At 42.3% G+C, this 16,249-nt stretch overlaps 1 protein-coding gene and 1 non-coding gene across 2 annotated transcripts in view; both read right to left on the bottom strand.

Moving 5' to 3' along the window:
* itpr3 (inositol 1,4,5-trisphosphate receptor, type 3) overlaps positions 1 to 16,249 on the bottom strand; it is a 126,312-nt gene that overhangs the window by 43,302 nt on the left and 66,761 nt on the right. Inside the window, exons 27-33 of the mRNA XM_078169682.1 lie at positions 15,058 to 15,225; positions 12,681 to 12,755; positions 7,499 to 7,618; positions 5,949 to 6,071; positions 3,344 to 3,544; positions 3,145 to 3,260; positions 218 to 353 (exon numbers count right to left, since the gene is read on the bottom strand). Of these exons, the coding sequence (XP_078025808.1) occupies positions 218 to 353; positions 3,145 to 3,260; positions 3,344 to 3,544; positions 5,949 to 6,071; positions 7,499 to 7,618; positions 12,681 to 12,755; positions 15,058 to 15,225 (939 nt within the window). The remainder of the gene's footprint in view (positions 1 to 217; positions 354 to 3,144; positions 3,261 to 3,343; positions 3,545 to 5,948; positions 6,072 to 7,498; positions 7,619 to 12,680; positions 12,756 to 15,057; positions 15,226 to 16,249) is intronic.
* Positions 16,070 to 16,142, bottom strand: trnak-uuu (transfer RNA lysine (anticodon UUU)). The gene has a single exon. It is a non-coding gene; the product is annotated as a tRNA-Lys (tRNA).

Genomic DNA, 16,249 nt, shown 5'->3' with positions numbered 1-16,249 from the left:
GTACTGCTGATACTTTATTACTTTGATACTTTTACTTCAGTCAGATTCTGACTGCAGGACTTTAACTTGCAACAGAGTAATAGATTACTTGGAGTAATAGAGTATTTTTCTGCACAGCGGCTCAGTGGTACATTTACACAGTTACTTCAGTAGGAGATCTGAGTACTTCATCCACTAGAGCCACACACACACACACATACACACAGTGTGTCAGTACCTCAGTGATGCAGTCCTCGTGTGTCACTACTCGGACGACGTCCTCCAGAGGCAGCAGAGATGTACATTTGATCTCAGTGTAGACGTTCTTCCCCTCAGCGCACGCCGCCAACAGCTCCACCAGAGAGATGTGGTACCTGCACACATCAACAACACACATCAAAACACAACAACACACATCAGAACACAACAACACACATCAAAACACAACACACAACACACATCGACACACAACAAAACACATCAAAACACAACAACACACAACAACACACATCAAAACACAACAACACACATCGACACACATCGACACACATCAACACACAACAACACACATCGACACACATCGACACACATCAACACACAACAACACACAACAACACACATCAACACACAACAACACAAAACAACACACAACGCATATCAACACACATCAACACACAACAACACACAACACACAACACACAACAACACACAACACACAACAACACAAAACAACGCACAACGCACATCAACACACAACAACACACAACAACGCACATCAACACACATCAACACACAACAACGCACAACAACACACATCAACACACAACACACAACAACGCACAACAACGCACATCAACACTTATCAACACACAACACAAAACAACGCACAACAACGCATATCAACACACAACAACGCACATCAACACACATCAACACACAACAACACACAACAATGCACATCAACACACATCAACACACAACAACGCACAACAACACACATCGACACACAACACACAACAACGCACAACAATGCACATCAACACACATCAACACACAACACACATCAACACACAACAACGCACAACAACACACATTAACACACATCAAAACACAACAACACACATCAACACATCAACACACATCGACACACATCAAAACACAACAACACACATCAACACACATCGACACACATCAACACAAAACAACACACATTAACACACAAAAACACAACAACACACATTAACACACAACAACACACAACAAGACACATCAACACACATCAACACACAACAACACACAACACACATCAACACACAACACACATCGACACACATCAAAACACAACGACACACATCAAAACACAACGACACACATTAACACACAACAACACACAACACACAACAAGACACATCAACACACAACAACACACAACACACATCAACACACAACACACATCGACACACATCAAAACACAACGACACACATCAAAACACAACGACACACATCAAAACACATCAACACACAACGTACAACACACAACAACACACATCAACACACAAGACACATCAACACACAAAAACACACAACAACACAACACACAACAACACACAACAAGACACATCAACACACAACACACATCGACACACATCAACACACAGCACACAACAACACACATCGACACACATCAAAACACATCAACACACAACAACGTACAACACACAACAACACACAACAACGCACATAAACACACAACAACACACATCAACACACAACACACATCAAAACACAACAACACACAACAAAGTATAACACACAACAACAACACACAACAACACACATCAACACACAACACACATCAACACACAACACCCAACAACACTCAACAACACATCAACACACATCAACACACAACAGCACACAACAACACAACACACATCAACACACAACAAGACACTTTCACTCAACATCTTCACATTATGAAACTTGACCTTTGTGTGTGTGTGTGTGTGTGTGCGTGTGTGTGTGTTCATGCGTGCGTGTGGACAACTTCCATCACAAAATCCATCATCTCAGGAGACAGAAACACATGAACTGAAGTTTCTAATGTCATTCTTTTAGACTTTTACTCCACCTGAGGAGTAACTGTGGACACTGACACATTACTGACACATCTGTGTGATGTCGTACTGTGTGTCATCATGTCATCAGACACATTACTGACACATCTGTGTGATGTCGTACTGTGTGTCATCATGTCATCAGACACATCACTGACACATCTGTGTGATGTCGTACTGTGTGTCATCATGTCATCACAGACACATCACTGACACATCTGTGTGATGTCGTACTGTGTGTCATCATGTCATCACAGACACATCACTGACACATCTGTGTGATGTCGTACTGTGTGTCATCATGTTCAGTGTGTTATAACGTCTCCTCCGTATCCCTTCCTGCCTCTGCGTCCTGAGGCTGCCTGCCAGCAGCGGGGATCAGAAGCTGACCTCGTCCTGGTGATCGGCACATCTGGATGATGTCAGTATATGTTGGATGTGTTGCGTTCACATCTCCTGCAGCTGCGGAGCGACGCCGACACACAGCCCTGTTCTTAAACAGAACTCTCTCTGCGGTGCTGCTGCAGCTGACCGACAGCGGGAACCTGCAGGTGTGTCTTCAGCTGTTGTGTCGTGTTCTTCAGTTTGTTGTATTTCATGTCATAGGCCCAAAGATATTGATCCATATCTGATAATGATCAGACTGTGACCCTCTGCCTAACCCTCCCTGTGTCCACAGAGATTCAGTTATTTATTTAATCTTCTGTATCATCAGACTGTTGTTAATAGAAGTGGGGTTATAGTAGTAACCACTGTGTATGTGAACGTATGAACTGTGATAAACAACATGATCCTCATCCATTACCATCAACCTTACTTCTTCTGATAAGTAACTGATTACTCTACAAAGAAATATTGAAAAGTAACTTATTACTTTCAAATGAAGGTAACTAGTAATATGTAATCTATTACATTTTAAGAGTAACTTGCTGAACACTGTTGATCAGTGCTGATAGGACGTTTTACAAACTGTCATTGACACTTACTTTAGTAAAGTATCTGAGTACTTCACCATTGCTGGGGTACATACTGTTGTTGCCATGGTTACCTGAGTGGGCTGTTCTCGCTGACCCCCTCCCTGCTCTCTGCCATCAACTCCAACATGACGTTGAACGAAGCCTTGTCGTTGTAGAAGACGACCACGTCCTCCCCTGCGTTGGTTAACTGTGGACAGATAACGGCGTCACGTCAGCTCTCAGACACACAGAGACATTCTGGACATTTGAATGTCTCGTCCCTGTCCTCACCTCGGTCATGATCATGTCCTGACACTTCTTGACGTACTTGCCCTCGGCCTTGATGATGGTGTGCAGGAAGTTGAGGTACTGGACGTGGCGGCCGTGCGTGGCCAGGCAGTGGATGAAGTGCTGCAGGACACTCTCTGAGATCTCACTGCACAGCTGGTAGTTGTTGTTGAAGATGTGCTGCACCGTCTCCGCCTCCAGCAGCTGCAGACAGACGAGGACGAGGACATCATATCATTATTAGTGTGCAATGAATCTTTCAGTCATTCAGTTTGTGAAACGTCAGAAACAGCTCTGACTGATGTGATCATGTGGTCATGATCTCATAACACTGTCGGTTTGACGAAGAGCCTCGGGGGTGGGGCCAAGATTTCAGTCTGATCTGATGAAGTCAGCTGACATCAGAGTCATGACTTCTTCTATCAGCTGATCTCTGCATGTGAAGGCTGATACATTTTAAAAAGCTAACATAAAGCTAACTCATCATCAGACCAGAGCCGAAGTCTTCCACTTCTCCACAGCAGCTGTTTACCTGACGCTCGAACGTGATTGGTCAGTACGACTCAGACGTCAAACCAAAACCATAAAAACTTCCGATTCTCGGTCATCCAGGTCATGGTGATCTTAAGTGTTATATTATAGCCAGCTGGACCTGTTTGAGATGTTTCATGTCTCATCTCTCACCACCCACTGCAGCACAAGTTGGGAGTCATCAGGACCCAGGTCTGAGTGTGCGGAAGTTCGCTGCATAGATCAGCCTCTCATTGGCTACTCCAACTGGGCCAAAACCTCGCAGAGACCCAGAGCAGACAGAGAGGAAGACACAAAAAACAAACAACACTGTCATTCCTTATGTCACAGGAGTGTCTGAGAAACTCAGGAGGATCTTCTCAAGGCAATTGAATCGAAAGCAACTGGACTTAGTTTTGTCTTAGAAGACGTTTCACCTCTTATCCAAGAGGCTTCATCAGTTCATGCTTGTCTGACTAGGCTGGAACTAGTCTGACAAACTGGTGTGGAAACAACCCAGGTATTTAACCTCTGGGGAGGTCTTCACAAGGCCAATGATGTCATTGGTTCATTAGTGCTACAATGGTGTGTCAACGACGGTCACTGAAACTCCTGCTGCAACGGTAGTCGTTGGGAGTCATTAGAGTCACATGAGGCCATTTGTGAACGACCGTTGTTTTTAGAGGTTAAATTTCCTGGGCAAGGATGAAAGGACAGCATTATAGGTGGGGGATAGGGAGGAGGATCTTCAGCAAACACCACATCCCTGTGCACATCAAACCCAGTCACACACAGACAGAAACTTGTCCACCCTAAGGACAAAACACCCAGACATAAGCAGAGTACTGTAGTGTGAGTAGTTCAGTGCAGCCAGATGCACAGATCTGTACATGGGTGAAACAAAACAACCGCTCCACAAACACATGGCACAGCACAGGAGAGCCAGCTCCTCAGGTCCAGACTCAGCTGTCCACTTACATCTACAGGAGAAGGGACACTCTCTAGAGGACAGCAATGTGCACATCTTGGCCAGGGAGGAAACATGGTTTGAAAGATGGGTGAAAGAAGCCATCTACGTCAAACTGGAACGACCATCTTTTAACAGAGGAGGTGGCCTATGACACCACTTATCACCACCTACACTGCCATCCTTCGACCCCTCCCCAGAAGAACTTACACCCATTCACACCTGGACCCATCCAACACTAACAACACACGTGATGTGTGGGTGGGTCAACGACTCACATGTGACCTTAATGACTCTGTCAGGGTTCACATCCACACAGAGTTTAAAGCCTGCGACTCTGCACCAGTCCGTTAGAACTGAAGTCGCATTTCATCACCTACAGATTCTATGGTCACATTCAGATATCTGCTTATAAAGATTCATGTGATCATAAAGACGTTCAGCTTCGTTCTAAAGTTCTGACGAGCAAATGTTTGTTCTTAATCAAATCACTGTAATTAAATTATAAGTCTTTGTTTCTGGTGAACTGTGTTGTTGAAGGTGACGTCTTGATTTGTCAGACAGTCCAAAACTACAAAATACTTAATTAACAATCAGAAGAACAGCACACTAAATAAACTGGAACCACAGTTATACAACAACCAAAACTAGTCCTCAGTCATTAAAACAGCGGATTCATTTTCAGTCCATTAACAGACTGTTTGTTGTTGACTTGTCAAGTCAAGTGTTTCTGAAGCTCAAAATCTCGTAAACTGTGATGAGTCACACTGGAGACAATCCACATCACGTACGCTCCATCAGAGGAGTTTTGTAACTGTTACATAATGAAATATTCTTTTAAAAAGATGACACGCAGCCTTTTCCCTCGACTCTACAGGGGAAACAGTGACACTATGAATATTAATGCTCTCCAGAGGATGAACCCTTTAGAGCTTAATGACTCAGTGATCTTTCCTTCATCAACGCCCTCAGATCAGACTTTACATGTTCAGATCCAGGACTCATCCAATCATTAGTCAGCTGTGTTGAACACTGTAATGACCCCTGCAGCCTGTAGGGGGCACTGTTGAACGTTTACGTTGTCTGATAACAGACTAAAATCTGTATTGATCTATTATAGAAGCAGCGTACCCCAGGGTTGAGGAAGAGGTTGAGGTTCTTGTGCAGCAGCGCCTGGTTCTCCTGGTTTCCCATACAGAACTTCTGTAGGAACAGGTGAGTGTACCTGATAATCTCCTGCATCTTCACATCATTCTGCAGACAAACATAGAGATGAAGAGGTTAACACTGTGGTGGCAAAAAGGCCCAGAAATGTCAGACAGTTAAGGTCAGACTAGAAGCAGAATATGTACCTAGATTTAACAACCGTCAACGGGGCAAGGTAATAAGAGCAGAGTGTTCCAAAACAATTCTCTCTCTCTCTCTCTCTCTCTCTCTCACACACACACACACACATACGGAAAGTTAGGTAGGATGTCTGTCAAAAGAGGAATATAGGAATGTTTGGTGAGCTGTTCTCCTGGGCTGCGCTTACAATAAAATACCTGCAAAAGGCTGTGAACTGACCTCATGTCATCGAGTCACTGAGAGGGATCTGTTGGTGTTTTTAATCCAGCTGAAGTCTTCCCTAACTCAAACTAACAGGCTCAGGACTGATGTCCCAAAGATTCAGTGGCTCAAAACCTGAGCTTCAGTTCCACGTAGCTGTTTTTAACATTCTGGAACAACGCTGCTTTTCTCCAGTCAGCTAGATGAGTTCATTTATTTACTGTATGAGAGGGAGAGGGTCTTAAAGGTTTTTAGAGACAGAAAAATACTGAAACAAAAAGCTTAACTAGGTCCAGCTGACCACTAACCCCAAGTTCAGACTACACGTTATCAGCCTGATACAGTGTCGTCTCAGATCATGAACGACAGCGAGTGTCGTACACGATAATCCATGGTTTCATCTGGTGTAGTGTGTCATATTAGACGACAACGTCTGGGACGCCTCACGACGTTCAAACAGGAAGTCTGGCATGTTTGATTTTCTTTTTGTTGTGTTTTTTTTAGTTTAATCAAACTCAACAATTCCTGTTTATGTTTCAAATTAAAACCTGAGAGAATCCCTTCATTTTCTAAAAAGGCTTTTATTGTTAAACATTTGCAGGAACTTCCTGTGGAGGATTCAGTGAGGATTAGTTTACACGTGGTACTTCAAATGTAGCTCCGCCTATCTGGTGACACTTTTTATGTCACTACAGTAACAGCTCAGCTGGAACATGAACAGACACAGTGACTGAGATAATATTAATGATAATAATAATAATAATAATATTAATGATAATAATAATAATAATAATAATAATAATAAAAACAGGACAATAATAATTTGATGACATCACACATGTCGTGAACGACGACCCGTGATTGGTCGACCAACATGCAGTCTGTCATGTCTGTCAGCCAAGTCACGGCACGATTTTATGACTCCACCATCACCTGATGTGTCACAGAGTGTCAGAATGACAACCGTGGTGTCATCTGAACCCGTCACTACAGCCTGAAACATTCTGTAGACACGACAGTCTGAGAAAATAAAGACACCACTGACCTTCATTATTTCCAGGCTCTCAAAGTAAATCAGCCACAGCTCAGTGACTCTGTTAGAACGCTCTTATTTTGACAGTCCCCAGACTCACCTGGTCGTAGGACACCTGCAGAAGGTCCAGCATCACTTTATGAGCTCCCATGTTCTTCAACAGCCTTTGTTGCTTCTTCCAAACTCCACTGCTGCACATTTTATTCAACCTCTCCAGGATCTGCAGACGACAGAGACAAGATGGCTCTCACTCCTCTGACCAATATGTTTCTGATCAACGTGTTTCTGATCAACATGTTTCTGATCAATGTTTCTGATCAACGTGCTTCTGATCAACATGTTTCTGATAAATATGTTTCTGATCAGTATGTTCCTGATCGACGTTTCCGATCGATATGTTTCTGATCGATGTTTCCGATCGATATGTTTCTGATCGACGTTTCCGATCGATACGTTTCTGACTGACATGCTTCTGATCTATGTTTCTGATCAGCATGTTTTTGATTGACATGTTTCTGATCAATATGTTTCTGATCGACATGTTTCTGATCAATATGTTTCTGATCGACATGTTTCTGATAAATATGTTTCTTATCGACATGTTTCTGATAAATGTTTCTGATCAGTATGTTTCTGAACGACATGTTTCTACTCAGTATGTTTCTGATTGACATGTTTCCGATCGACATGTTCCTGATCGATGTTTCCGATCGATATGTTTCTGATTGACATGTGTCTGATCAGCATGTTTCTGATCGACATGTTCCTGATCGATGTTTCCGATCGATATGTTTCTGATTGACATGTTTCTGATCAATACGTTTCTGATTGACATGTTTCTGATCTGTGTTTCTGATTGACATGTTTCTGATGGACATGTTTTTGATTGACATGTTTCTTATCAACATGTTTCTGATCAATACGTTTCTGACTGACATGTTTCTGATCTGTTTCTGATCTATGTTTCTGATCAACATGTTTTTGATTGACGTTTCTTATCGTGTTTCTGATCGACATGTTTCTGATCGATACGTTTTTGATTGACATGTTTCTGATCAATACGTTTCTGATTGACATGTTTCTGATCTGTGTTTCTGATGGACATGTTTCTGATCTGTGTTTCTGATGGACATGTTTCTGATCTGTGTTTTTGATTGACATGTTTCTGATCAATACGTTTCTGATTGACATGTTTCTGATCTGTGTTTCTGATGGACATGTTTCTGATCTGTGTTTTTGATTTACATGTTTCTTATCAACATGTTTCTGATCGACATGTTTCTGATCAATATGTTTCTGATCGACATGTTTTTGATTGACATGTTTCTTATCAACATGTTTCCGATCGACATGTTTCTGATCAATATGTTTTTGATCAACATGTTTTTGATTGACATGTTTCTTATCAACATGTTTCCGATCGACATGTTTCTGATCAATACGTTTCTGATCGACATGTTTCTGCTTGACATGTTTCTGTTCTATGTTTCTGACTGACATGTTTTTGATTGACATGTTTCTGATCAATATGTTTCTGATTGACATATTTCTGATCAATATGTTTCTGACTGACATGTTTTTGATTGACATGTTTCTTATCAACATGTTTCTGATTGACAAGTTTCTGATCAATATGTTTCTGATCGACATGTTTCTGATCAATATGTGTCTGATCGACATGTTTCTGATTGACATGTTTCTGATCAATATGTTTCTGATCAATGTGTGTCTGATCTACATGTTTCTGTTTGACATGTTTCTGATCAATCTGTGTCTGATCAGTATGTTCCTGATCAGTATGTTTCTGATAGACATGTTTCTGATTGACATGTTTCTGATCGACATGTTTCTGATCAATATGTTTCTGATCAATGTTTCTGATCAGTATGTTTCTGATAGACATGTTTCTGATTGATATGTTTCCGAACGACATGTTTCCGATCGACATGTTTCTGATTGATATGTTTCTGATCAGTATGTTTCTGATCGACATGTTTCTGATTGATATGTTTCTGAACGATATGTTTCCGATCGACATGTTTCTGATCAACATGTTTCTGATCAGTATGTTTCTGATCGACATGTTTCTGATTGATATGTTTCCGAACGATATGTTTCCGATCGACATGTTTCTGATCGACATGTTTCTGATCAGTATGTTTCTGATCAGTATGTTTCTGATTGACATGTTTCCAATCGAGATGTTTCTGATCAATGTTTCTGATAAACATGTTTCTGAACGACATGTTTCTGATCAATATGTTTCTGATTGATATGTTTCTGATTGAACAGTTAATGGAAGCTGCTGTTACTCACAGTGAGGTAAAGTTACCTACTGACTTCTGATCCAGAAAACAAACAGATGAAGAACAGAGAGACTGAAACATGTTTTAGTTCAAGTGATGATCAAAACATATATTTATATATCTGACAGATAGAAACACAGTCTCCATCCATGTCAGTGAAAACATGGATGCTTCACACACAGAAGATCTATACAATCAGCACAGTTTCAAGATTAGAGTCACCAATTCAGTATCTGACCAAATGTCTCCCCTTCTGTTCCTGAGATATGACGTTAAAACATGATGATGTCACAGTCAAGCTGACCTTTGACCTTTTGACCTTCATTATTTTATCCTGTTATCCTGTTGTGTCAAGTTTTGTGAGGTGACACTGACCTTTGACCTTCATTATTTTATCCTGTTATCCTGTTGTGTGACCTTTGACCTTCGACCACAAAATTCTAATCAGTTTATTCTACAGTGGACGTTTGTGCCAAATATTAAGACATTCCCTGATGTGTTTCTGAGATATTGTGACACTGATATATTCTGTGTTTCCCGTTAGTTTTGAAATGATCTTTTCTCAGATGGATGGATCTGGGGCAGGGTGGGACTTCATGGGTTAGAATCAAACCCACGGCCGCTGCAGCGAGGACAAGGCCTTTGTATGTGCGGTGTCGACTCTACTAGGTGAGATAATGGGCGTCATGTTTCCTGTTACTTTTGATGCCAAACAGGTTGTTTACTGTAAGAATGGTGAGGGTAAGATGGTGACCTGAGGAGGATGAAGTGGTTTGATGCTTGGGCTAAAAACTCACTGAGTATAAAGTTAACAAGTTCAAGCTGTCAGTTTGAAACCATGAGAGAACTTTGATGATCTGGTCATAAGTCTAACAGACAGAAGGCGGTAACATGGACGGGATGAAAAAGATAAAATTCCAGCGTGAACGTTTCGTGTGATTCACTGACACAGACTGTGATTAAAAACAGAAACAGTTTGAAAGCTGAACTTAAAGCGATAGAGGAAACATAAGATCATCTGGACTGAGGTAAAGTCGACACATCGAGGCATCAATCAAATGTTTGGAAGCCAAAAAAACACAAACAAACATTTTGATTGGCTAAACTTTATACTGTAATTTTACAGAAAACATGACCTGCAGATTGTTTCCCTTATTTCTTACAGTGCAGTTGTTTTAGGTCACGTCTACAGATGGTTTTGAAAATGATATTTTCCTCCACATGTCTCCTCATCCACACAAAGAGACTTCAGATCACCACAACAGAGTTTATAAAGGTGCAGAGTTTTCCAAACTCTGGTTTCTTTGTTTCTGTGTGGTTGTAAAACAAAACATCATCTGTTTACTTCACATACGCCCACTGCTCCATCCATTCATCCTTCCTCATCCTCTTATCTGGGGTCAGGTCTCTGGGGCAGCAGGTTGAGCAAAGTGCTCCAGACGTCCCTCTGCTCAGCAACACTCTCCAGCTCCTCCTGGAGGACCCCGAGGTGTTCCCAGACCAGATGAGATCTATAATCCCTCCAGTGTGTTCTGGGTCTGCCCCGGGGCCTCCTACCAGCTGGACCAGGAGGATCCTGATCAGATGTTGAACCACCTCAACATGAAGGAGCAGCGGCTCTACTCCGAGCTCCCTCCAGATGTCTGACTCCTCCCCCTATCTCTAAGGCTGAGCCCAGACACCCTACAGAGGAAACTCATTTCACACGCTTGTATCAGTGACCTCATTCTTTCAGTCACTACCCAGAGCTCATGACCATAGGTGAGGGTTGGGACGCAGGTAGACCAGCTCAGCTCCCTCTGAACCACGATGGTCCAGCACAGTGCCCACATCACTGCAGACACCACACCAAACCACCAATCCATCTCATGCTCCAACCTACCCTCACTGTGAACAAGTCCCTGAGATACTCCTTCTCTTGGGTCAGTAACTCTCTCCCAACCCAGAGGGAACAATCCACTGTTCTCCAGCAGAGAACCATGACCTCAGACTGGGAGGAGATGACTCTGCAAACCACCCCCATGAATACAGCAAACAGGATCGAAGACAGAATCTGTCATGTTGCTTTGTGCAATGAGTTCGCACCAGAAACTAGAACAACAATGACGACTGTCAGTTTGCTTATGCTCTGCTTGGACTCATGATGACTTTACATTTAAACTCTGTATTGCTGCACAACTTCCTGGACAAACAGAGGCGTCTGCTGCGCTCAGTGTGATCTGGTCCTTCTCAGTGTCTGAAGTTTAAAGTCTGGCAGATCCAATGGTTTTGTATCAGGACCAGTGGAACCAGCAGATGGTGGGACACTTCCCACAGTGGGACTGTTGTTGATGAGCAGTGGGAGGAAAACTTTCACATGTCCAGAGGATGAGTCGTACGTTTAAATAAACATTTAAATAAAATTGACTGATTGATTGATGTTTGAGCTCCTTCGTCCTTACATGAAAGACTCAGCAGTGATGAGATCTCCAGCAGGTGTTTGAAAAAGGTCAAAGATTCTGTTTTTATAAAATAGAGTGGGAAAATATCTGTTTTCAAAACTATCTGTAGGTGTGTGGACAGACAGGGTGTCAGGACAGGGAGCTGCTTCAGAGCCAGTATGAACAGGAGGAATGATTAGACACACCTACAACTCTGTCTGTCAACACACAGTGTGAGTGAGTATAAATCTATAATAATTAAAACCTGTCATTTATTTTTCTCTTTATTTATATTTATGCATTCTGTCTGGTTTTTATCCAGAGTGATTTTTAGGAGGAAATAATTAACCTGATCATTCTGATCAGTGAAACCCATCATTTCTGAAGAGACTAAGACAAAAGCACCACATCAATGAAGAGACATCACAGCCCCGCCCACACGGATTGACTGACAGGTGATCTGTTGCACCACAGGAACACCAGGACAGAGACGGAGACCAAAACAACCCAGAATCAGTTGATAACTGATCAAAGACAGACTGACAAGTGTGCTCACCTCTTTGACCTTCTGGTAGTTCTCATTTCCTTTCTCCAGCTTGTCCTTCTTGGGCGTGGCGTCCTCTGATGCCCCCTGCAGGGTGTAGAGGGTAAGACAGCATATGCAGTTCTCTCTGGGTACGTTACTACATTATATAGACCTGAATCATGTGTTAAACATTATAAACACATATATGTTAATGTGAGTGTTGGGCTGATTGGTCAGATATGAACACATGAAGACATTTAAGTCTCGTGGATCCTCGGGTAGCTCTGTGGACACAAACGCTTATCTGACTTCCAGTTTAACTAAACTAACTCTGCAGCACAGAGTTCAGTATGAAGACAGAGACTCCTGCATATCTAAAGCAGCAGAACTTTACTGTCCATAAAAAAACCTGAATATCATGTGCATTAAGGCTGTGCAATTAATCGTCTGGTGATCGCAATTACGATTTTGAGGTCAAAAGATTTCAAAATTAATAAAATCGAGGGTAAACGATTTTTGGTCACGGACACCTGAAGATGTTATTTCTCTTCTGTGGAAGCCGCGCATGTGCAATACCACCCCCTCCCCTCCTGTCCTCTGTTCACTCCACGAGCCAGTCAAGTAGGTGAACTACGAAAATGTGAGGGGCAGGTGATTGCAGAAGATTTCAACAACAGTGTGCGGAAAATGGCAGAGGGAGAGCGAGAGAGGTTGGTCTGCAGGTGTGTGTGTGTGTGTGTGTGTGCGTGTGCGCGCGTGCTCGCATTGGGGCCAAACTCCGCCATGCGTGATACAGAGAGCAGAGGAGAATTGTAAACGTGCGACCACGTAGAGACAGAAATGACATGCCGTCGTGTATAAACAATATAAATCATCACGTGCGCCACATAATCGTGATTTCAATTTTGACCAAAATAATCGTGACTATGATTTTTTCCATAATTGAGCAGCCCTAATGTGCATGTAGCCGTGGTGACTTTCAGACTCAGTGATGAAGACAAATGAAATAATATCAGACCAACTTTGGCCTGAACCCAACTGCTGTTTGTTAGGTTGTTGTTTTAATGGTTTGATATGTGAGTGTGTATAAGATGGATGACAGTGGTAAAAATGAGTTGTTACGACACGTTCAGAGGATTGTGCGTCAGTTTCACAGCAGAACAAAACAACAAAGAGACAGGGAAGTGTGACATGCAACAAAAACCCTGAACCAGTTCTGACCCAGGCCTGGACAACTGCACCTCAACCATCCGAGACGTCCACAAGCACCACACCAACGTTCAGCACAGGAAGTGCAGAAACACAGATGCAGAGGTTCAGCAGGTAGTTTTAGAGTTTATGTTTAGTGGTTTAGTTTCATTAGTGATATTAATGTTAATAATAATCTACTGAGAAAATGTTTCTGATGCTGGTTTGAGTTGTGACTGTGAGTCAGTTAGCTCGTTAGTGTTTAAACTCTGTTAGTTGTTTGTGAGTTATTTACAGAAGCTTCGAACGTCACTCAGCCGTCAGCATAAAGATGTCACAGCTGTTCGTTCTGACAGTGTTAGATAATAACCATAAAGTGTGTGGAAGTGTGACCCTCAACTCATGTTCACTTTTTCAGATACTTTAATTCTGTGTCCAATAATTAGCCTCTGGAAACAGATATGACCCCGTCCGTTATATCATCAACTGTTTGATGTCGAGGTGCTCAGGGAGAGTTATTAATTGGATGAATAATTAACTCTGAAACACCAACAGCTGTCAGCAGAAACAAGCCTTCATCAGGACATCAAAAAATATATGATAATATTCTTTAAAACACAATAATCTGATTAGTGAAAAACCTGCCAGGAAATACTGAATTAAAAACAAACCAGAAGCACTTTGTGACTGATCTTTAAAGACAAACAGGAGCTCAAACAGTCACAGGAAAATCACACAAGGAACTATATGAGATCGTTTTTTTTTTGTTTTTTTTTAAAGATATTTTTGGGGGCATTTTTTGCCTTTAATGGACAGGACAGTCAAGCGTGAAAGGGGGAGAGAGAGAGGGGATGACATGCAGCAAAGGGCCACAGGCTGGACTCGAACCCGAGCCGCTGCGGCAACAGCCCCGTACATGGGGCGCCTGCTCTACCACTAAGCCACCGACGCCCCGTTTTTTTTTTTTTTGAGAACATTTCAAACGTTTAAAAAGCAGAACTGAACACAAATGGAGGAATGAGGCTCTAAGTGAGACAACAAACTGCGTCCTAAACGTCAGCTCTGCTGTTTGACACATTGATGAAGGCTTGTAAAGCTTTATTAACTTTAATCATCCTCAGTTTACGTTTAACCTCATCTCCAACAGGTACTTTACCTTTTTCAGTATTAAGGCTGGTTATGAAAGTAAAGCTGACAGTGATGATGTGTTTGTTCCCACCTCTCCTTTCTCCTTCTTGTCTTTCTTTTCTTTCTTCCCATCACCTCCTCCTGAGCCCTTCTTCTCCACCCACAGCTCAGATTTCTCCACCAGCGTTCGCAGTCGATCCAGATCTGCCTTGATCAGCTTGTAGTTCTCCACATCCTGAGCTGAGATCAGCAGCTGGACCTGCAGAGACACAAGAACACATTTAGGAGGATTAACATGAGCGTCCTGGTCAGTTGATCTGTTGGTAATCTTCTTCCACTTCCACTGATTCAGAGTGATTCACACTCAGTAAAGCGGGGTCAATAATGGACGTAGAATCAATCAACGCTGCAGCAGTTTTAGTCACAATGATCCAAATTTAGCTGGAGCTGGGACGAACACTAAAAACCTCATCATATGAGAAACTACTGATCATGGCAGCCTAAATCGACTTTGCTTCTTTCCTAAATCAAATCATAACTTGACCAGAACTACGAACCAGACTCGACACACAGAATCTGAATCTGACTGAATGAAATCCAAACAAAACAAACCTCAGATAAAGGCCGGACTGTCAGGTAGTAAAACAGTTCACAGGGGAACACTGTCTGGTGTAAAGGATAGAAACTCGTCTGTCAAAGCTTCACGAGATGAATCCCGATCCTGGGTTTGTCAGATTTTATTCCCATTTGAGTTCTTCTTCTCACTTCTTCAATGAACTGCTGTTTTATTTGAATGAAAACTCATTTATGGACTGGATCAAGAACCTGTGATGGTGTGTGTGTGTGTGTGTGTGTGTGTGTGTGTATGTGCCGACATTTAGATTCAGACGGTGATGTCAAAGCTCACAGATGACACACTGACAGACGCCTGTTAACTCAACTGTTGATCAAGTCTGCAGGTGAGCACACAGATCACCTGTAAACCTCCATCCACACCTCACACATGATCCAGTCGTACAAAATCAATGTACAGTCTCACATGAATGCTGCTCACTTCACCTGAGACATTCTTGATCAGACTTATCATGTGAACAAAGACATATCGCCTGAACAGGGACTTGAACCCTGGACCCTCAGATTAAAAGTCTGATGCTCTACCGACTGAGCTACCCAGGCTTCAGACATACTTCAGAAAGCAGCTGATGTGGGTCCAGAGTCTGTATCATGTTCCTAGTGTTCAGTAAACTCCACCTTTAACTCCACCTCTCAGTGTTTTAACAGTT

The sequence above is a fragment of the Epinephelus lanceolatus genome, chromosome 8 (assembly GCF_041903045.1).
Source record: "Epinephelus lanceolatus isolate andai-2023 chromosome 8, ASM4190304v1, whole genome shotgun sequence".
Lineage (NCBI taxonomy): Eukaryota > Metazoa > Chordata > Actinopteri > Perciformes > Serranidae > Epinephelus > Epinephelus lanceolatus.
The sequence above is the reverse complement of the archived record's forward strand: the minus strand, read 5'-3'. Positions and strand labels throughout refer to the sequence as shown.